This window comes from Marmota flaviventris, chromosome 3, assembly GCF_047511675.1.
Source record: "Marmota flaviventris isolate mMarFla1 chromosome 3, mMarFla1.hap1, whole genome shotgun sequence".
Classification (NCBI taxonomy): Eukaryota; Metazoa; Chordata; class Mammalia; order Rodentia; family Sciuridae; genus Marmota; species Marmota flaviventris.
The window spans coordinates 144,170,010-144,192,017 of NC_092500.1; the positions used below are offsets into that span (position 1 = coordinate 144,170,010).

At 38.3% G+C, this 22,008-nt stretch overlaps 1 protein-coding gene across 1 annotated transcript in view; it reads left to right on the plus strand.

Annotated features, from left to right (window-relative positions):
- Nucleotides 1-22,008, plus strand: part of Enpp6 (ectonucleotide pyrophosphatase/phosphodiesterase 6) — a 111,521-nt gene that overhangs the window by 41,478 nt on the left and 48,035 nt on the right. The window contains exon 2 of the mRNA XM_027927207.2: nucleotides 5,798-5,977. Coding sequence (XP_027783008.2) covers nucleotides 5,798-5,977 — 180 coding nt within the window. The remainder of the gene's footprint in view (nucleotides 1-5,797; nucleotides 5,978-22,008) is intronic.

Sequence of the window (22,008 nt, forward strand, 5' to 3'; positions counted from 1 at the left end):
ACCTGGTCACCATGATTCCTTTGGGCATTTGAAAGAATATGTGAAAATTAGCTTTTTACTATAAAAACAATTTCAATAATCCAGCAAGTAGGCCAAGAAATTATCTTAATTTTTTAAAAAAGCTGATTGTTTTAGATGTACTTTTGGACATGGTAATGATCCAGAATGGGAGGTTATAAATGTTTTTTTTTTTTTAAATTGAGCTTTGGAAGAAATATGACATGAAACAAGCAACTGAAAACATTCAAGCAAGCATCATGACAGAAAGTAATAGTAAGGGCTAGGTGTGAAGGGGGCAGAAACTTTAACTTCACTGGAAAATTACTTTGCAGGGTTTGAATAAAATGTAAATGGAATCATAGAAGAAATAATTGACCATCTGAATGTTGACATTGGCATCCTTTGAGAAGCTTTAAACATGTACCCAGAAGAACCTTGTGAAGGTGAACTTATTGATGTAAATGAGTGTCTTAGTCCCTTTTGTGCTGCTATAACAAAATAGCTAAGGCTGGACAACTCATAAAGTAAATAGGTCTATTTAGTTTCTGAATCTGGTGGCTGGATGTGACAACCCCAATTGTTGCCATGAAAATCATCCTTTATTTTTTTTAGTTCTGGTGGGCTCCCTGGCTGCATCACAATATAGTAGAGAGATGTAAAGGGATATAGCTGCATATAAAATAGGCCAAGGGATGGAATAACCTCATTTTATAACAACTTGCTCCTTATTTTTTTTTTTTTTAAATATTGTTAGTAGTAAATGGACACAATACCTTTATTTTATTTATTTTTATGTAGTGCTGAGGATTGAACCCAGTGCCTCACACATGCTAGACTAGTGCTCTACCACTGAGCTACAACCTCAGCCCAACAATGTGTCCTTATGAGAACTAATCTAGTCATAGAAGACCTGACCCACTTCCATGAGAGCATCAATCCATTCACGAGGGTGGAGCCATGTGACCTGGTCACCCTCCCAGGCCCTGTCACTTAAAGCTCCCGGCACCTTCACAGAGCTGCTCTGAGGATCAAGATTCCAGCCCAGGGAACTTAGGAGGACAAACCAAATTCAAACCACAGAAATGAGGAAAGGGGGTGTGACATGAAGGATGAACATGTCCCTGAGGAGGTGACACCAGCCAAAGCTTCACATTAAGGAACTCTTGAGGGTATTTCATGACATGTAGAACACAGAGGATAAAAAGTGTTTAGATAAGGGTAGGACAATTCACCAAGGTATAGGGAAAAAGTCCACTTCTGTTAACCATCTTGGAGGACAAGCAAGTGCTGTTCAAATCATCTTTTCTAAGTTTTTTTTTCTAACCCTAACCCTAACCCTAACCCTAACTCATTAATTCTCAATGTTTCTAATATTTTAAATTACAATACACTAGTAAATGATCATATTATTGTTTTCTTCATCTCCCTATACAGTTGTAGCTGACAGAGAACTTTAAATAGTTTTATAAAAAATTTTAATGGTCATGGAACAATTGTAATTTCCCCCAAAGATTATTAAAATAATTTTGCATGGTTTGCAGGGTCATTTTTATGATCCCATAGTACCATGCAAGGGAGGGCTGCTTATCTGTATGTTTCATGATAACTGTTATCATGACCATTACTCAGATAAGGAAATTGAAGTTTTAGAGCGTCCAAGCTACTTGACCAAGATCAGGCAGATAGTAAATAGAAGGGCTTATATTGGAACCTGTGTAGTCTGACTCCAAAGTCTGTTTCCCAAACCACTATGCCATATTGTTGTCCATACCAGGCTGCAAGCTAGTCAAACACAAAGACCAAATCTTTTGATCTTTATCTGCCTAGCATGTGAATGACTTAATAACTTCACTGTATTCATACATTTTTGGTCACAGTAACAAAATACCCAAGGCTGCAGAACTTATAAAGAGATGTATTTGGCTTATGATTCTGGTGATACAAGGTCTAACTTGGCACCAGCATCCTGATAAGAGACTCCTGATGGCATCACAACGTGGTGGAGAGGCAGAAAGTGAAAGAGCCTTATGCGGAAGGGGCCAATCATGTGGGGTGATCTCGCTTTATAATAATCTATCCTCTCAAGAACTAACTGGTCCTGGGAGAACCACATTATTCCCTTCCAAGGGTGGTGCTCTATGGCCTAATGACCTCCCACTTGACCCACTTTTTAAAGGTTCCACTACCTCCCAACACCTCCACACTGGAGACCAAGATTCCAGTATATCAACATTTGGAGGACATGCCCTACCCAAGCCATAGGATGCATGTTGAATGAAATTTAAAAATAAAAAAGATAAATGAAGAAATAAACTACAAAAGGAATTAATACATTAAATAAAAATAATGAGAAAAGCTGAAAGACATGAAAAGTAAATAAATAAAGGAAAATTATTTATGATTCTTGTTAAAGATGGTAAGCCAGACTCTACTCAAGGGGAATTCATTGTGATAGTTCTAGGAACCCACTGCAAAATGGGATCTTGTAGTGGGAAGAGAAATTGGACTAGATTCCAAAAAACAAATAAGGAAGAGTGGGGATGTATAGCCAAGGAGCATGACGGGGGTGAGGGACTTCTTGCTGGAGGCAGGTGGGCAATAAGATTGAGGGTGGTCAGAACCTGATGGTGGAGGATTTTCCCTAAGCTGACTTATCAGGATTCTTGCTCAAACTGAACTCCACAAGGTCAGAGAGGGAAGCCCAAGGTCAGGTCTAGTCAAGGAGGGGGTTCAAAAGAGTCCGATTCATCTTAGGGAAGTCTTTATGACCATCAGTTATAGATAAAATGATCCTCTGCTTTCTCATGGGATGGAAAGACAGATATTTACGGTGCTTTGGAATACAACATGGTGCAGAGGATTATGAACACTTGCTAAAAACTTCTGGTGAGGGGCATTACATCAGAACACACTCGAATAAGACTTTGGGGAGTAAAAAATGAAAGCATCATTTCCTGCTTTTTTTCATACACCTGTTCTAGGTGTGGGAGTTATTCTGTGAACCCCTTAGTGAAAGGCAAGCACAGATGTTAAAGGCCTACAGAGTTGTCCTGGAGGAGAAACAGAAATAGACATTCCTTACATCATACCTGAAAACCCACCTGAAATTTGTGCTTTGTGAGGAAGTCAGGAAAAGTGTCTACTAAAGCCTTGAGCCGAGGGTCCAAAAAACAAACTATAGCAAAGCTCTGTTTGGAAAGCAAAAACCACAGAAAAATCAAGAGTTGCAATTGTACAAAAATAGATATGGGTCAGGCAGGAATATGGAGATGAGCGCTTGTGGGCTGCAGAAGCGAGTACATTGTGTTTTGTTTTGTTCTGTTCTGTTCTTTCAGTCATCACTTCTACCCGGGGTGTGTGTGTGTGTGTGTGTGTGTGTGTGTGTGTGAAAACCAGTCTGCATAAGAGCAGGCTTAGACTGTTACAGACACAAACTGCCAACCTCACTATATTCATGGAAGGAAGGTCAGTTCAGTTGGAAGAGACACCTGGGGCAGATGGGATGAGAGGCATGAAGCTTCCTACTGGCTTCCAGAACAAAGGGATGCCCCTGGGACAGGGACAGCATCTGTGATCCAGCCTTTGAAGAATGCACCCTCCTGTTTCAACTCAAGGCCAATCCACAAGAAGAAACCAACTCTCTCAGAGGAGTCTGAGGTGACTTTCTTATTGAAAGAAAGACTCCACCCTACAAAAATTCTCTAGCAGAATGTTCTCTCCCTTTCTCCCCCAATCCACATGCAAATGCAATCTATTCATAAACAGTTCTATGATTCACAGGAGGCTCCTCATTTTTACCTAAAGAGTAAAGAGAATTCGGATAATTGGGGGTTCAGAGTGCCGACTAGAAGATTGAAAAGGAGAGGAACATTTTTCCAAATGATATCTTGTGGGGTTTTGGAGATCTATAAGTACTTTAGCAATTATTTTTGGTTGGTTTTGCCTTCTTTGAATGTAGCACTTTGTGAAAAACTATATCACACAAGGCCCCCACTTTTATTTGGGTTTCATCTATGTCACCTAAAATGGTCCAAACAGTTCAAACTTGAAAGCAGAGATGGCTCTGCCCCTCCCACTGGTTTTTCCCTCCCCATGGTTCCCATGTCTAATATACCTTGTCCTTCAAGTCTTCTGCTGCTGATTTATTTAGGACTCTTCTTTGGTCACTGATCTCTGTAATGCTTTTCTCACCACTTTCAACTTTGTACCCTTAAAGTTTCTGTGCACAGCAGCTCCCGGTGAGATACCCTCCCTGCACTTGGGAGGACAATAGAGATCACCTACAGGGAAAGACGGAAGGAGACATTTTCCAATGGATATTATCATGATTACCTTGCCCTGTGAGAGGTGAGGAAGCATTATTAGGATGATAAAAGTTTTTGATATGGAGTGTATTATGGTGAATAAAAGACATCAATAAGGACCCTTACCCGTGAGAGGGGCTTCCTTAACATTATTAGACTTTCAAATACTAAAAATGATAACAGAGTTGAACCAGTAAGAAATATGTCTGCACTTAATGAGTTAGTTAATAAAAATAAAATATAATAAAATAAAAAAAGTTATCCTCAGCAACATGGGTGAGGATGACCCTGATTCTCAGGTTAAGGCTTCAACTTGATCTGCTTCCTAGGTCTCAGGAGGCCTATCTCTTATGCAGAAGACTGTCTCTTGAGCGTTAAATCACAAGCCACTTGAAAATAGGGACCGTTTATTCAGATTTGAATCTCTTTACCTACCACAGCTATAGTTTTGGGTAAAAACCATTTTGTTTGGATCTTTGGGCTTTGCATTCAAAGCATGGTTTATGGAGTGACTTGCTTTCTGTGATGAAATAAAATGTTTTTGCTTTATGTTATTTTTGGTGTGCACATTTTCAAAATTGTAGTTTTGTGGTTGTTATTTTTGTTTAAAAATAAAAGGGGGGGGGCAAGAAGAAACAACAACAGCAAACAAATAAAAAAGCCACTTTGATTAAGCATAGTTAGGGAGCTTGGGGAGAGTGTTTCATCCTGGTGCCAAATGACGCTCACTAAAATTGCAGCAATTTTTGATGCACTTGCCAATGTTTGTGTTATTTTTACTTTAAAGATGTAACAGATTGCTCCAAAATAAATAATTTAAGCCTAATGTTTCAAAAGAATCCAAGTGCTTGCGTCTTTCACTTCTGGCTTCTCTTCTGGGACTGAGGGTGCCCAGCAGGACCAACCCTCATTTCTATAGAACGCTCCATTTGGAGGGCTGTTTTCTTGCTTTGTTTTCCAAAGTTGAATCTATTTTTTACTCTTCTGTTCCAAATGTCATAGGTTGTGTGATTGTTCAGCACTGAAGAAATAACTCCTCTTATCCAAGAAAGGAGAAAGATCGCTGATCTTGTGGGAGGGGTGTGGGAGGGGTGTGGAAGGGAGACAGGAAAAGCTCTGGAATGAGAACCTAACCCAAGTCTCACAGGAATCTGTTTCTATACTGATTCCGATTTAGATGTCTAGTCATGAACAGAAAGCCAAACTCAACACACACTGTCCTCGGTGTGACTTCAAACAGCTCAGACTTGACAGGTTAGCTTCACTCAAAGTGATCTCACCCTCAGTCGATTAGTGGGAATGTCACAGGATTATTTGCCTTTATGGCATAGTCTAAGAAGAAATATCTATAATTAAAAAAAAAATCAAAGCCAATTATTATGCTCTTCTGTATTTTCTCAATGAGCAGGGGTAGCTTTTATAACAAGAAACAACGATAAAAATGAAAAGACCCAGAATGATAAACTGACAGCGTTGCCTTCTCATTAATGTAGGGCGCCATTGTGAGGTCCATCAGATGACTGGGAATTACATGTGGGATCCCAAAACCAACAAGTCATTTGACATCGGTGTCAACAGAGACAGCCTGATGCCTCTTTGGTGGAATGGATCAGAACCTCTGTGGGTCACTCTGATTAAGGCCAAAAGGAAGGTCTACATGTACTACTGGCCAGGTGAGTGTTGATCTTCAGGTCTTACTTATCTTCCAAATCAAAACACCATTGAGTCTCTGAGGGAAAGCATTACAGTCTTCTTGTTGGAGAACAAAGCCATGGTTTGAAAAATGAGATGTTTACTTATGAAATACATCTTATAAGCACATTTTGTTAAATTTTGTTTTTGTACTTTGAAACATTAGACCAGACACAATGTCATTGTCTTCCCAGTGGTGGGATTCACTCTTTTGGTAGGCGATTGATTCCTTTGGTTCAGTAGTACTGCTTCAATATATTATAGCTATTTTTCACTTGCAAAATTTTGGATATATAGGAGAGATTGATTATTGTCTCATTGACCTTAACAAAATAACTTGGTGTGTACCATTTCTAAAGATGTTTAAAGTCCCCTACAACACAGAAAAGAGAATTCAAACCACTCACAACTTTTTGTTAGTGCATTAAATGAAGTCCCTTTGTGTTAAGACTCCTCCTGCACATCTTAAATCATTAAGAGACTAAGTTATCCTAAATTATTTTACTGCAATGAGGTAAGTGGTCATGAAAACTACCTTGGCTACAGTGAGAAGTCCTTGGGATTCTCTCATCCTTCACCTTTTATTAAGGATGAGAGGATTTATAGCTAACAAAATAATCAACTCACGGTCATCTTCCCAGTGGTGGGATTTACTCTTTTGGTAGGTCATTGGACTTTTCCATGCACATGGCTGTGGACACTTTTACCTAATTCTTAATGCTGTATTACTTCCGTTATGGGCAAAGTTATCAAGGGAGGCCTAGAAGAAATTAAGGCATAAATAAAAAGCAGCCTGATAGGAGAGGGGAAGAAGTAGCTGATGGCATCTCACTCGATTGAGTCAGAGGGCAGCATCAGCTGAAAGAATTGTAGGAGTGCGGTGGTTTATGGGAGAGGGTGGAGTGTGACTGATTATGGGGAAGGCTAGCTGGCAGGGATAGGAGAGAGTGGTACAAAGAATGAGTAAGCACAGGCTGAATCACAGATGGCCCACACTAAGGGTGTGGGCCTTCAGCAGGTGTTTGGAGGATGCTGTCTGGAGGTGGACGCCTGAGAACTGCTCAGGACACTCAAGGGTGTGCCAGCTCCTGGAGGAGCATAGAACATAGACAGATGGAGACCACAGAAAGCAGCCCCACAACCAGGGTGTGGTAGGAATCTTGAAGATGCCAGAGAGCAGTGACAGGCATCCATAGGTGGGCTCATGAAGCAGGAGCCGGCTGTGGAAAGCTAAAACTGGGCAGAAGAACAAACACAGGCTTGCTTTGCCAGTGAAGATAGTTTCTGGGGGTCACCTGGGATTCTACCCATAGCAGTCACCTAGGATGACATGAGAAGCTTTTGAGAAAGGGAAAGATTTAGGAGGACTCTCTTATCTCAAATGGAGACTCAATTTTTCAAGGAATTGGATATTAGATGAAGGAAGCCAATAAATGCATGGGCCATTCTTATATGAGACTTAACCAGAGGTTAAGTTCATGGTCAAACCCATTGTGATGAGGTCTAAAATCAAAAGATTTTGCTGCACCTGTGAGATCATTCTCAGAAGCATGATTATTCACAAATATAAGAGGCCCCCTGCATAGGCATAGGAGAGAGAATAGGTTGGACATAGTGCCTTAGGGACCACCTTAAAACCAATCTAAGAACATCAAGATGAATATCTCTACAAAACCATAAGGACCTCCTTCCATATCTGGTTAGTTTCACTTTACCTTGAAACTTAAGTTCTTCATGTTCTAAAGATCCCCTTTCCAATAATCCCCCTCCACCAATACCCCACATGTGTCATGCACACACGATCTGCTGTTGGTAGACTTTTGCATATAGTGACAATACTATGGCAAGATGATGGGAAATCCTGAAGAGGGGCAGTTGCCATAGCCCAGACTTCTCTCTGCTGCCTTGCAGAGCATTATGCTTTCTATCATCTTGGAGAATCTGAATGTATATATCAATGAGTATCTAATAAATCTCAAAGCTCATTTGCATGTAAAAAATTCTCATTGCTTCTCCAAAATGGCTCCTTAAGGGCAAGGAGTCAACCACTTCTTCTGATTCACAGTTCAACAGCTAATGGGATGTGACAAAAAATGCCTTCAGATCAGTTATAGTGTTAAATAATCAAGAGGAAAGAAGCTAAAAAGATAACTTCCCAGAATTTCCTCAGTGACCTAAATGAAGATGAGCTAAAGATTTAGCCATGTTGAAGTCTCAATAAAGAGCCTTTTGTTCCTTGGATATGGTCTAGGCCTTCAAACTGGATACCAAAGTAAAGGCTCTCTGAGAGTGTTGTACAGTCCAGCCAGCATTGCCCTGTAATCTTACATACTTATTGGCTATTGGCTGAGGGATCCATGGTCACTGCTGTCCTTTCTCTCTCAGCCCTGGTCCCCTCCAGCCTCATCCAATAGCCTGCCTGGTGAGTGTTCCCATTTGTCTCTGTAAGATTAAGTCAAGAGCAGTTGCATCTTTTCTCAACAGGACTTGGTTTTATTTTTTTCTTCAATCCTCCTCTTCCTTCTCTATTCCCCACAGGACATTGTACAGACCTCTAGATGAGGCCTGGGAAATCTTCGCTGCTCCAGCGAGCTGTGTTATGACACTGAGTCTCGCCATTAAGTCAATATTTAGAAGTGCAATTTAGAAATGGCAGTAGTTCAAGTCGTACTGTCAGGTAGATAAAGCAGCAGACTGAAAAATTAATCAGTTGTGAAGAGTTCAGCCTGCCCCACCTCAAATCCTGAGACATTTAATATTGTCAACAGACCCTTCAGAGCCCCACCCAATGGTACCATTGAGCTACACAGGGGAAAATGTACCTCGGGAAATGATCCCAGGCCTTAAACTGTATAACTTGGACCCCGTAGTATTCTGCAAAGGATAAGACCTAAGTATGTGTTGTTCACTAATTTTATTCTTCAGTGCACCGCTTCCAGTTTGATGTTGAAGGAATTTTTTTTCTTTTGAGAGACAAAAGGAAGAGCTTCAAATATCCAGTTCTTAACTGGAGAGCAACTTAAAGCAAGAGAAGATGCCCTTGAGGAAGGAAGAGATATCAGGGAATTGGTGAATTAATTAATTGCTGTGGAAAGAGTTTGAGCATCTTGGAACTGCTGGCAGTTTTTTGTCTCACCTCTCACAAAGCACAAAAAGAGGGCAGGGATTAAAAACAGCCACCTTTTAAGAGTCTGTGGTTAAATTCTTTGATCTTCCCATTTTATATCTTTCATCATGCATTTTGGAGTGTTAACTCCCTACAGACAAGTAGTTAGGAAGACTTGGATGCAACCACTCATATGTCATGTGGGAAGATGTTGGGTGTGGGTCTGGGCTCTTCCATTGGCCTCTTCCTGTCTTGTGCAGGCGTTGAGACCAGTAAGACACCCTCTATGGAGAGAAACACATATTGTCATCTGTCTTCCATCCATCATTTTTCAGAGGTGGGCTGGGTGGGAAGTTATTAGGTGAGTATCCAACTCATCTCCTATCAAGTTCAGGTTGTTATAATCAAGGAGACTTTATCTAGACAAATAAGAGGCACATCTTAGCTCTTGGTCAAGAATTATGGATCATCTACAGCTTTTTCCTCTTTCCAGCAATAGTGGATCCTTGCTATGCTTCTATCAGGCTGATCTTAGGTCCATATTCTCAAGCACAGGGAAACTTAGCCCAAAAACCATTATACAAAGCTATGAGCCAACATTATACATAAGTCTTTGCCTCTGCAAATGACACCAAACCTTTGTACTGGATTTTTGTAAGGCAGATATTTGACAATGCAAATAAAAAAGATCTTACTAGCCAGTAAATTTCTCAATAGTACCACCAGTTTGACATTAGACCTTGAGATCTATGTAAGAACTAGAAGGAAACTCACTACATATTTGGTTGGTTCCAACACTTGTGAATTAAAAACTTCTGTAGGGAACTCTCAGGGCTGGGGATGAAGCTCAATGGTAGAGCACTTGCTTAACACACGTTAGATCTCCAGCACCTCAAAAAGAAAACCTACAGTTCTCCATTCCATAAAATACACCAACGTATACTACATTTGATATTTTGTGCTCATATAATGCAAGACACTATCATGATTAGGATTGACAAGTAATTTTTTACACAGTAGTACACATATACCTATGATATTTGATTAATTTTGTTTTTATATGATGTAAAATGTGTTTTTAAAAACCCATTTAAACTTTCAAACCTAAGCTGCTATAATTAATGTTGTCTGGCAAGGACAGGCTTGGGTCAAAATTCTGTAATATTCCTGGGGTTGAAATCCCACTGCATCATTTGCTTTGGTAGTAACTTTGCCAAGTTCTGCATCACTGATGCTATCTGTCTGTGTCAGCAAGAAAAAGATTATGAATTCACATTTCAAGTGTGAGATTATCTTAAAAAAAAAGATCTTCAAAAGCCTTCTGCAGGATTTCTAGGCGTCAACTAATTCTGCTGCAGAGAAATTGAGGTGATGCTGCCTCCCTAGACTGCTGACTGCAGAAGCGATTTCTCCAACACATCCAGTCTCCTCTTGCAAAAGAGTATCTTGGTCAAAAGAGCTCATAGTCTCTCAGCAGTGTCCATTATGTTGACTAGAAAGTCTTGGAGAGAAATCCAGGGATGAATTTCTGTTCTTCATAAATCATGACCAATCTATTCTCAAAACATCTTGGAGGAACTTTAGATTGGGCAGAGAGGAGGGAGGGGAAAGGAGGCAGTGGGGGGAGGAAGACAGTGGAATGAGATGGACATTATTACCCTATGTATGGATATGATTGCATGAATGGTATGACTCCACATTAAGCACAACCAGAAAAATGAAAAGTGGTGCTCCATTTGTGTAAAAAAAAAAAGAAATCTTTCAAGGGTGTGACTCAAAACTGTGGCATGAGCTCTCAGAAGATAACCTTGAGCTAAACCAGATACAGGCTCCCCTCATGCTGCACCCCTCCTCCTGAGAACTTACCATACAGAGATGGAGACAGATAATAATCTAACACTTACCCAAATAAATGTAAAAGTACAATTATGGAAAGGATAATAGTCAAAAGTATATTATATTATGACATCATATAATAAGGGGTCTGGTTTGATTTGAGAGGTTGTTATAAGTTTCCCTGGAAAATGATGTGAGTTAACATCTGAGAGGGTGGTGAGACGGAGGTAAGGTGGGGAATGGGCCTCCGATTGCTGGTCTTCTAGGCCTGGCATGTGTTAAGGTCCTAGCAGATATGAGACTGAATTGGAGACATATTTAGGAATTAATTTGCCAGGACCTGGTGATGGATTGGTTTGGGGATTAAGGGATTGGACAGTGAAAGGTAGGACACTTGATTTCTGGTTTACAGAACTATGTGGATGATAGTTCTGTGCTGAAATTGGGAAAACTGAAAGAGGTTCAGTTTGGAAGCAAAAGAACATTGCCTCTGAGATGACCTTGAGGTGTTGAGTCAGTGGATCTGGGGCTCAGAGAGGAGAGGAAATGACAGAATCACACTCCATCTCAAAATGTACTCTGGCTGCTTCTCCCGAGAAGCAGGAGAGAAAAACAGGAGAGTTTTGAAAAGTATCGTGAAAGAAAGTGACATCTGATGTCACTCCATAAGGCAGTATCACTCTCATCTGAGAGGGGAGGAGAGTGTCATGGAGACAGTGACACCAGGTGAAATCTGTTGACACTCATTGTTACAGAGACCAAAAGAATATGATTTCAAGAGGAGTGTGGTCATCATCAGTGTTTAACGTCACTAACCATGATGAGGACTGCGAAGAGAGGATTGGATTTATCAACTGAGACTTTACTGGCAAACTCTGAACATTGTAGGTGTTAAATTTCTCCACCACTTTCCAAATTAGATGAAAGAAACACCCATAATCATAACCCCAGGATGTCCTTTAATTTCAATCTGTTGCAATGGAGTCTTGACTTCAATTGTGACAATGATGATTGTGTATCATCTACTACTGGTTTTGAAGAAAGCAATGTAAAATAATAAAATGTGCATGATTTTTTTTCTACAAAGACAATTTTCAATCAAACAGGAAAAATTGTGAGAAAGTATCTCTTTTTATTCTAATCAGTGAATCCTCTTAGGAGTTTTTAATATTCAGTTATAAACAAGGCACATTTCCTCAGGAAGGAGAAATAGACATTTACCCAACAAGGTACATGATGTGGTTATAATAGACATTAGAATAGGTCATATTAGATTCTATATAGGTTATATATATATATTTATATATAATAAAAAAATTTTATATATAATAAATCTATATATTATTATACTACATATATGTATGTCTATCTATATTATAATATAATATAATTCATATCAATTATATTATTATAGATTTTAATAGGGTGTTGAGTGAACACATGAACATATTTCTAGGAATATTTATAGTACAAGAAAAAGTCATGCGTTAAGAGTCAAAGACAAGTTCAAATTTCCAAACATTCTAAAGGTTTCTAGACATCACTAGTCAACCTCTGGGAACATGTACAGTTACATTGTATTAGATATTACAAGTAATCTAAATGTAATGTAAAGTATGCAGGAGGGTGTGTATAGGTGTATGGCATGTATACTATGCCATTTAACATGAGGGACTCAAGCATGTGCCTTGGTATCCTCAGGGGGTCCCTGGAGCCAATCCCTTGAGGATACCCAGGATTGACTGTATGGAAAGAAACTAAGCAGTTTCGATCAAATTGGTGTGTTAATCAAACTATTTTCAGCAAATTTCTTTGTTCCTAATTTATTTCAACTCAACTGCATATTACTCCATGTATTCTTGGACGAATAGCTTGTTTTCTGGGAGTCTACAAAGAAGAATAGTTCTCTTCACTGGAGAACTTCTACAGGAGGTTTTCAACTTGCATTCAACTCCCCTAGCTTCTCAGTCATGTCTCAGGGGCTTTTGTGTTGCAGAGACAGGGGATGACCAGAATCCATTTGCCAAAAAGGGTTTCCTCTAAAAAAGCAATTTGGAAATCAACTGGCTACACTGTTCATTGATTTGTTTATTCCATGACCATTTGGGGGGGGGGTGGCTTTATTCCAGATACATGGGACACAGATGCAATTTGCCATACCCCAGACAAGAGAATTCTGGGATAGGCCATGAGAGCCAGTAAGGACAGGAAATGGGATTCCCAGGGAAGAGATGGACAGAGGGAGTCAGGTACCAAGTCCATGGAGAGGGGAGGAGAACACAGCGGGATGATGTCTCGGGGTTTGGGGGCAGAAACCAGTGGTCAAAGTGAACTGTGTATATGACCAATGCATAGGTGAAACTTCTTGTCCCCAACAGCATGACCACTGATGGCTAGTCCAGCAGAGCTGACTTCCAGGTTATTTACCCAAGGATTGCAGAGAGGTAGCACAGCACTCCCTCCCTACCCCAGGAGCCACCATTCCAGTAGTAGTCATTCATTCCTCATCTGGTCCCATGGGAGGAGTCTAGTCCCTGACCCTGGGCCAGACATTTTTCCTGACTTCAAATTAACTAGAAAATACCAAGATTAAAACCTACCTTTGGCCTCATTAAGCAGAGACTCAGCCTGGGGGACACATACTTCCCCTCTCACCTTGGTTTCCTATTAGTCACTTTATGCCCAATGGGTCATGTTCGGTTGAGTTTTCAGAATCCGCTCTAATGGATGAGCTGCCTGTCATCTAATTTATCTTCTGCAGCTTGCTCTCACCTCTGTACACAAGGCCAGTCTCCAGGGGTATCCTGTGCTCCAACTAACCCACCTCCCTCCTCCAGAAGAGAGCTACTGCCATAGGTCTCCTTCCCCCCAGGGGGCCAGGCCAACCCTGGGGAAAGGGTCTCTGAGATCAAAGGCCGTGCTTCCCCCCAAGGACTTGTTCCCACAAGCTCCTGCTCCTCAGATGTATTTTCCTGGAAAAGGTTACGTGTTTCTATGAGAGTTAATTGGCTTAGCTGTTTTAATAAGCTCTCTTGAGACATGTATTCAACAGTTGCACACCTGTCTCACATCACATAAAATGCAGCTCACAGGAGTTATTGTTCCAAGATGTGTCAAAGTTGGCAAGCAAGAGTTACACTTGGAAGGCGAGACCTGTGCTCGAGGAAAGTTCAGAGAAATGTGATTTTTACGGGCTCAACTTGGTGGTCCTTGGAGAATGTCGCCAGGAAGCAAGGGACATTCAGGAAAAGAGTGTAAACCATGGGAAAGTACCAGAGCTGGAAGATCTGATGGCTAGCAGACAGGGAGACCTTGGGACATTCACTTCACCTTTCTGAGGCTTTTTTTTTTTTTTAATCTTGAATACAAAAGAGTGTGGTTTGATATAGGCTGCTGGGTATGGCTGTGAAACTGTTAATTGCACAAGGATGCCACAAGTATGGGGGCATCGTGCACATCATAGACATTATAGATTTGTCTATTTGTTTTGTCAATTTTGGGATCCACGGCAGTGCAGTGAAAAAATAAGTTTATTGAAAATTTTTCTGATGGATGGAAGTTAATTGTTTTGAAAAAAAATGTCTTTAGAATTTATTTTTTGCACAAAGGTACATGGGCATAGTGGCGGCACTTGTTGGTTATCCTTTGATTCCCTCCAACTCTCTATTTCCTGCTCAGGATATATTTATATATAAGAGACAGCATTAGGTGGGAATATCCAGCAGAAAAGTAGACTCTAGACAAAGACAAGAGTAGATCCCAAGAAAGGAACCCTACTTAAGGCAATTCTCTTGGAATTTTCCTGGGAATGATGAGGAAACAAAATGAAGTGTAGAAAGAACATGTCCTCAAAGGTATCCTGAAGCCAAAATCTGACTCCCTGGCCATTGCCTTTGCTGATCATGTCCTCACAACCCTGAGACAGAGATTCAGAAACCTGTGCTTTCCTCAGTCATGCTGGGGTGACCTGTAATGACCTCAGTGGACCAAAATCCACACTGTCTGTGAAGCCACAAAAATGGCTGGGGGCAGCAGTCTAGAGGTTGAGCGGTCCTCTCTCACATTCACAGATTGAGACTGTGGTAGGTCCAGGAAAGGGGCCCACAGGCTCCTAAGAAAAGAGCTGCCTCATGGACCCACACAATCCTTGCAGTTGGCTGATTTCTACCAGAAAAACTAAGGAAAACAAAACAGAGCACCCACTCAGACTTATTAGGAAGAATTAACTTGGTTCTAAAACCACCAATTCAATTTGCTCCATATCCCATTACACTGTCCCTGTCATTTCTTGCTGACTTTCCTTTACCATTTATTCATTCTGGGTTTTAATGTTAGCAATAAGGTGAAATGTTTTTCCATTTGAGATTTCACCCAGGAGAGATCATTCTGGACACACAGAGCAGACGGATGCACTTAACCCCAGTCTTTGTCTAATTAGGTTCTGATCCAGCTCCTTCCCAGGGGTGCAGGGAAATCCATAACTTCCCTCCAAATTAATGGTGACTGCAGGATTTGCATTTAGACAATATCTGACGTGTTCGGATATGATTTCTCACCCCACTGTCTGGCACTCCAAATAGATAGTAAGCTACAGTGTCCAGTTGGTTCTGCTGTAAAGGTTCTTTTTCTCTCTGCTCTGCTTATAGAACTTGAGTTGTGAGATGACCCCAAAAAGTCAGTCATATATCATTTCTCACATCCAATTCCCAACAACACCTTGTACTCTGTTGCTTTTTGGACCTTACAGTTTCTGTAGAACAGAGATACTACTGCCTCCTGTTCCGCTTCAGAGTTCTTCAAAGTGAATTCTCAAGGATTTCTAGGAGCAAAAATAATTGAAAGGGTATAGTTTTAAGACCTTCAACTTTCATATTTATTGCTAAAATTATCCTAACGGAAAACATGTCCTTTTCCTATCTTACATAAGAAAGAATATCTTTTACCCTTCAAGAATCTCATAAAGGTACATTTCTGCTCTCATTGATATACAAGAACATAAAAGCCTCCAGCACCAAAATATTGGTGTAAATGTTTCAAATATAAACTAATCTAGTGAAAAAGTAACAAAAATTTTCAAATAACAGGTACTTTCTAAATGTTTTCTCTTAAATTATTTAATAACAATTTAATTTAGTTGTCATCTGAATATTATTTTAAAATTTATGATAGATCATTGTGTGAATTTTGACTTTCAAAGAACTGAATGACATTGGTACAAATACTTCTCTTACATTTACTTATTTATGTGAACACCTTTCTTAACACTTACATTTAACAAACAGAAATAGAATTGATTCTGAACTTGTTTCATTCTGGAGTCAGTCATTTATCCATGGATATATGAATTAATTTTTTGAGTGTGTGGTGCTGGGGACTGAACTCCAGGCCTTGTGCATGTGAGGCAAGCACTCTCCCAACTGAGCTATAGCCCAGCCCAATGAATTAATTTTTAAAAGTGTCTCTGTTTCTTTCATTAACAGGCAACTTCTTACAAAATACATATTTTTTTATATTTTAAAATTACTTGTTAAAATTTGGGATTCTACTTGGTACAGTGACAGGTTAAATTGCTTTAGAACAATTTGTCTTCCCATGAACCAGAAAAGCTTCTGGACTATGTGTATGCATGTGTATATATGATAGATGACAGATATATGAAGATATAGAGAAAGAGCTATATTTGGAATTAATACCATGTCTCTACTACAGTAAAATCCTGACATCAAAAGCAGTAGTTGAGAGCTAAGAAACTGAACCATACTTTCAGCAGTCTTAGGATGAGGAAAGGACAAAAATTTGAGTTCAGACCCACCAAGGAGAAGAGACCCACTGAATGTCCCGCACTTTCAGCTGGGACAATAAAGGACAACATCTAAGAGCAAGAATGAGCAAGAAGTAGATAAGTGAGGAAGTCTTCATAAAGACAAGGCTGAGTTTTGAATCATCTTAATCTCTGATTAAATCCATTCTGGCTAGAGGTTGCCTACCCATATCCTAAGTGCCCACCGTAAGCAAAAGCATATGTTTTCTAGGAGAAGATAAACGGTATGTGGGGTATGAAATAATATCCACACTTTTTCATATACAATATGCAGTACTCAATAAAAAATAGCCAGAATATAGAAAATGAATCCTTACCAAAAGCACCAAGAGAAATTAAGCAGACAATAGACTCAAAAGACCAGATATCAGACATGTACTTTAGAAAAAGTATGAAAAAAGAACTCAAGGGTGAAATGGAGACTTGCACTAGTAAATTAGAATCTCTTTCTTTAAAAAAGGAATTTTAAGACTGAAGACAGCTATCCAGCTTAAATGTGAAAAGGAAAAAAGATCAAAAGGCGAAAAAGAATGTAAGAGATGTATGAGACTGAAAAGATCACAGGAGGAGAGGAGAATGGGACAGAAGTAACATTTGAGAGATAAAGAATAAGAATTTTCCCACTAACCAGTAATATCAAACCATAGATTGAAGCAGTGCTAGGAAACTCAGGAAAGAATATCATGAATTTCAGGACTGCTGAAAACCAAAGACAATGAGAAAATCTTAAAAGCAACCAGAGGAAATTGTTCAAAGGGGCAAATGATGAGAAAAAACAACCAAATTTCCAGCAGAAATACTGGAACCCAGGAGGACAATGGAATAATATCCTCAAAGCAATAAAAGAAAACAATTATCAAGTTAAAATTTATATCCAATGAAAATATCCTTCAAAAGTGAAGGTATAATAAAGTCTTTTTCTAGGGATAGAAAACTGAGGATTTTTTGCCTGCATGTCTGAAATAAGGGAAAAACAAAATTCTTCAGGCAAAGGGAAAATGGTCACAGGTGGAAGCAAAGAAATGGAGGAAGGAATGAGGAAGAACAGAAAAGGTAAATATGTGGGTAAACATGCACTAAGAATAATGATGATAAAGATTTCATGAATTAAAATACAAGGCAACAGAAGCACAGAAGATGAGAGAAATATAAAATTTATTCAAAAGTTAAATTGTTCTATCATTCTTACATTGTCTGGAAAGTCATGGAAGTGGAAATATATGTTAGATTTTAATAGACCAATGTTTCGATTTTTTATCAGTCTCTAGGGCACTTTGCAAAAAAGAAATCAATCAAAATGTATAAATAGCAAGTTCTTGGAGGAAAAATATGATACAAGAGTAATAATAGTGTTTAATTCAATAGGAATCGAGAGAAAAGTTATTAAATATGTGACAGATATAAGACATAACTAAATGTTTGATTTAAATGTAAAGGTATCAGTTAATATATTAAATGTAAATTTTTACTAATATTTTTATTAAGTATCCCAATTAATCTGAGTGATTACATTTACATAAAGTTCAAAGGAGTCAATACTAATGCCGAGTGCTAGACTAGTCTTTACCCTTAGGAGAACAGGACTATAAGGGGTCATGGGACCCCTGTGTCTGATGGTAACATTCTGTTTCCTGATCTGAGTGCTGAATTCATTAAACTTATGATTTATTCATTATTTTATGCTGTTTTAAACTTTAATAGAATTTACATTAAAAACAACTATCAACACACGGGATTAAAATAAAAATTAATACAAGCTGCTCATGAAAGATAAACATTAAATCTAACTACACACAAAGTAATAGCATCTTTGAAAGATACCCCATACGAACACCAAAGAAGAGCTGCTACAGCCATATTAGTATCAAACAATACAGACACTAAATCTAGAAGATTTTTAAGTTAAAGACATTTCATGTTGATATAAAGTTCAATCCACCAAGAAGATGTAACAATTCTAAATTGTAAAATTCTTAATTATACACTCTAAAAACAAATAGAGCAAAATCTGGCCAAACTAAAAGGAGATATAGATAAACAAACAATGCTAGTAGGGGATGATCTTACCCCATTTTTTTTTAGCTGGTAGAATAAGAGAACAAAAATTGGAAGATAGAGAATTTTTACAACATAATTAACAAGCTTAGCTAATTGATATTACTAGAATGCTACATCCAGCAATTGCTGAAGACACATTATTTTCAAATGCCCATGATCATTTATCAAAAATGACATGCTAGCCATCATGCACTTGTCAACAAATTGGAAAAGTCTGATATCATATATAATGTGTCTCTGATTATAGTACAATTAACTATAATCAATAATAAAAATAATTTTAAGTCTTTGTGTATTTTGAAAATAACCAGAAACTTTTAAATATCCCACGGTTCAAAGAAAAACTTGGAAATTGAGAAAACACCCTCGCTGAGGGATACAGAAAATACTACATATGATATAGTAGGATAAGTGGGATAAAACCAAAGTCATGCTTACCAGGAATTAATAGTCATAGATGCATGTATTAGATAAAAGGGCTGAAAAACAGTGACCTGAGCCTCCAGCTCAAAGCAAATTAAATTCCCCCAAAATAGAAAGAAGGAAATAATGAATATATAAGCAGAAATGAATAAAATAGAAACAAACATACAATAAAGAGAACCAAAGCCATATTTATACTTTTTATTTTGTTTTCTTTTGTTTTGGTACTAGGGATCGAACTCAGGGACACTCTACCACTGAGCTACATCCTCAGCCCTTTTTTATTTTGAGATAAGGTCTCCACTAAGTTGCTGAGGCTGGCCTTGAACTTGCAATTCTCCTGCCTCAGCCTCCCCAGTTGCTGGGATTATAGGTTGGTGCCAATGCACCCAGGGTCACGTTTATTCTTTGAAAAATAAAGTAAAACGAATGAAACTCTGAGAAAACTTATCATCAAGAAATAAAGAGAGAAGTCACAAATAATCAATAGTAAGATGGAAAAGGGGGAAGATCAATATGTTGTGTCAATGTATTTGAAAAATGTAAATAAAATAGACACATTTCTGTGAAGGAGCATCATCTAATCCATTGAGGGCCCAAACAGAACAAAACGCAGAGGAAAGAGGAACTTCCTCTTCCTGCCTAATTGCTTCAGCAGGACATAATCTTCTGCTCTCCATACTCATGGTTCTCAGGCTTTTGAACTGGGACTAAATGACAGCCATCAACTTTCCTGATGGTCCAACTTACAAATGGCAGATGGAGAGATTCTTAAGTCTCCATAATCGTAAAAGCCAACTCCTCATAATAAATCTCTTCTAACACATAGGTCTCCTATTGGTTCTGCTTCTCCAGAGACCCCTAACTACACCCCCTAACATGGAAAATGGTTAATTTTAAAAAATAAACAAATTCAAATGTTGGTAACAGTGTGGATCATAAGGGGCTTATGGGAGCAAATTGATATATAAGTTAAAATCTCCTTGGCATTATCTAATAAAGCTCAACACGCAGGTACCCCAAATCTAGCAAATCTACTTATACATATATCCCATCAGAAATGTATACCTAGGTACACCAAAGAACACACACAAAAGTGTTTATGTCAGCATTATCTGTACCATTTAAGAACTGGCAACAACCTATATGTCCAGCAACTATATAACAGACAAGTAGTAATATATTCATACAGCAGAGTTTTATATTCTAATTGATATATTAGAAGGGAGTTGGAAAGTGATCACTAAAAATAAGTTCTTGGTGTACAACCAGAGATATGAAAATTGTGCTCTCTATGTGTAATATGAATTGTAGTGTCTTCTGCTGTCATATATAACAAAATTTTTTTTAAAAAGTTTTTGGTTTCTTGTTACAGAAGGAATTAAATTGTTTTGGAACAGTATGGTTAATTTGGATAAGCAATGACAAAAATAGAAAAAGTCAGCTATGATTATTTTGTGTCAGTTAGAAACACTTGTTGCAAATAATAGAGAATGTGCTAAGAGTAGAATTTATTTGTATTATGTAAGATGTACTTTATGGTGGTTCAGGTGCTTAACAACATTATTTTTAAAACCCTGAGTTTTTCTATTCTGCTGCTTTGTTTTAGCATGAAGCTAAATGTCTGTAGTCTCATAGTTCCAAGATGGCTGCCTCAGGTCCAGAGATCAAGGGAAGTTCAGCACTATTTCAGTTACCACCCGCCCCTAAAGAGAGTCTAACAACCAGTTACCCAAATTTTGTTCTTTCTTACATTTTGTCATTTATTTCCCCTCATTTTTTAAATATGTAAACATGCTTTAACTATTTACAAAAAGAAATTCATTCTTTATATATTATTTTTAGTCTTTTTTTTCCACTTAAAATAATATGTCAATAAATACAAATGACATTTAAAAAAAATGCTTGCATGTTGGGTGTTCCTTCACATAAACAGATGTATCATAATTTAAACATACTTCTCTTACCAAAGTTTATATGGTCCTCAATCTTATAAGTGACACTGTAGTAAAAATGCTTGCATATGCAACTTTGTTTTGTTAGAGTATGTTCCTGAAAAGTGGTCTTAGTATTTTGCTAGGCAAAGTGGGTATATGATAAAACTCATCTGAATATTGCCTAACAACTTCAGTCTCAATGCAGAGTGACTCAAGGTGTATATTTCATATAGGAAACCCATTTATCCACAGTTGAGTGACATGTGATCAGCTTTGGTCTGAAAATATTAAATGGAAAATTCCAGAAATAAACAGTGTGCACCATTCTGAACAGCATGATAAAAATCTCACATTGTCCTGTTCTGTCCTGCCCAGGATGTGAATCATCCCTTTGTCTAGTGTATCCACACTGTGTATATTACCTGCTGGTGAGTCATTTAGAAGCTGCCTTGGTAATCAGACCCACTAACATGGCATCACAATGCTTGTGTTCAAGTAACTCTTATTTTACTTAATAATGGCCCCAAAGTATGAGAATAATGATATTGTTTATTTCAGACATGCCAAAGAGAAACCATAAGGGGCATTCTTTAAATGAAAAGGTGCAATACCATATTTTGAGAGAGAGAGAAAGACCACATTTACATAACTTTTACTGTAGTATACTGTTAAAATTGTTCCATTATTAGCTATTATTTTATTGTGCCTAATTTATGAATTAAACTTTTTTTTTTTAATTTTTTTTTAATTGGTTGTTAAAAACATTATAAAGCTCTTGATATATCATATTTCATACATTAGATTCAAGTTGGTTATGAACTCCCAATTTTA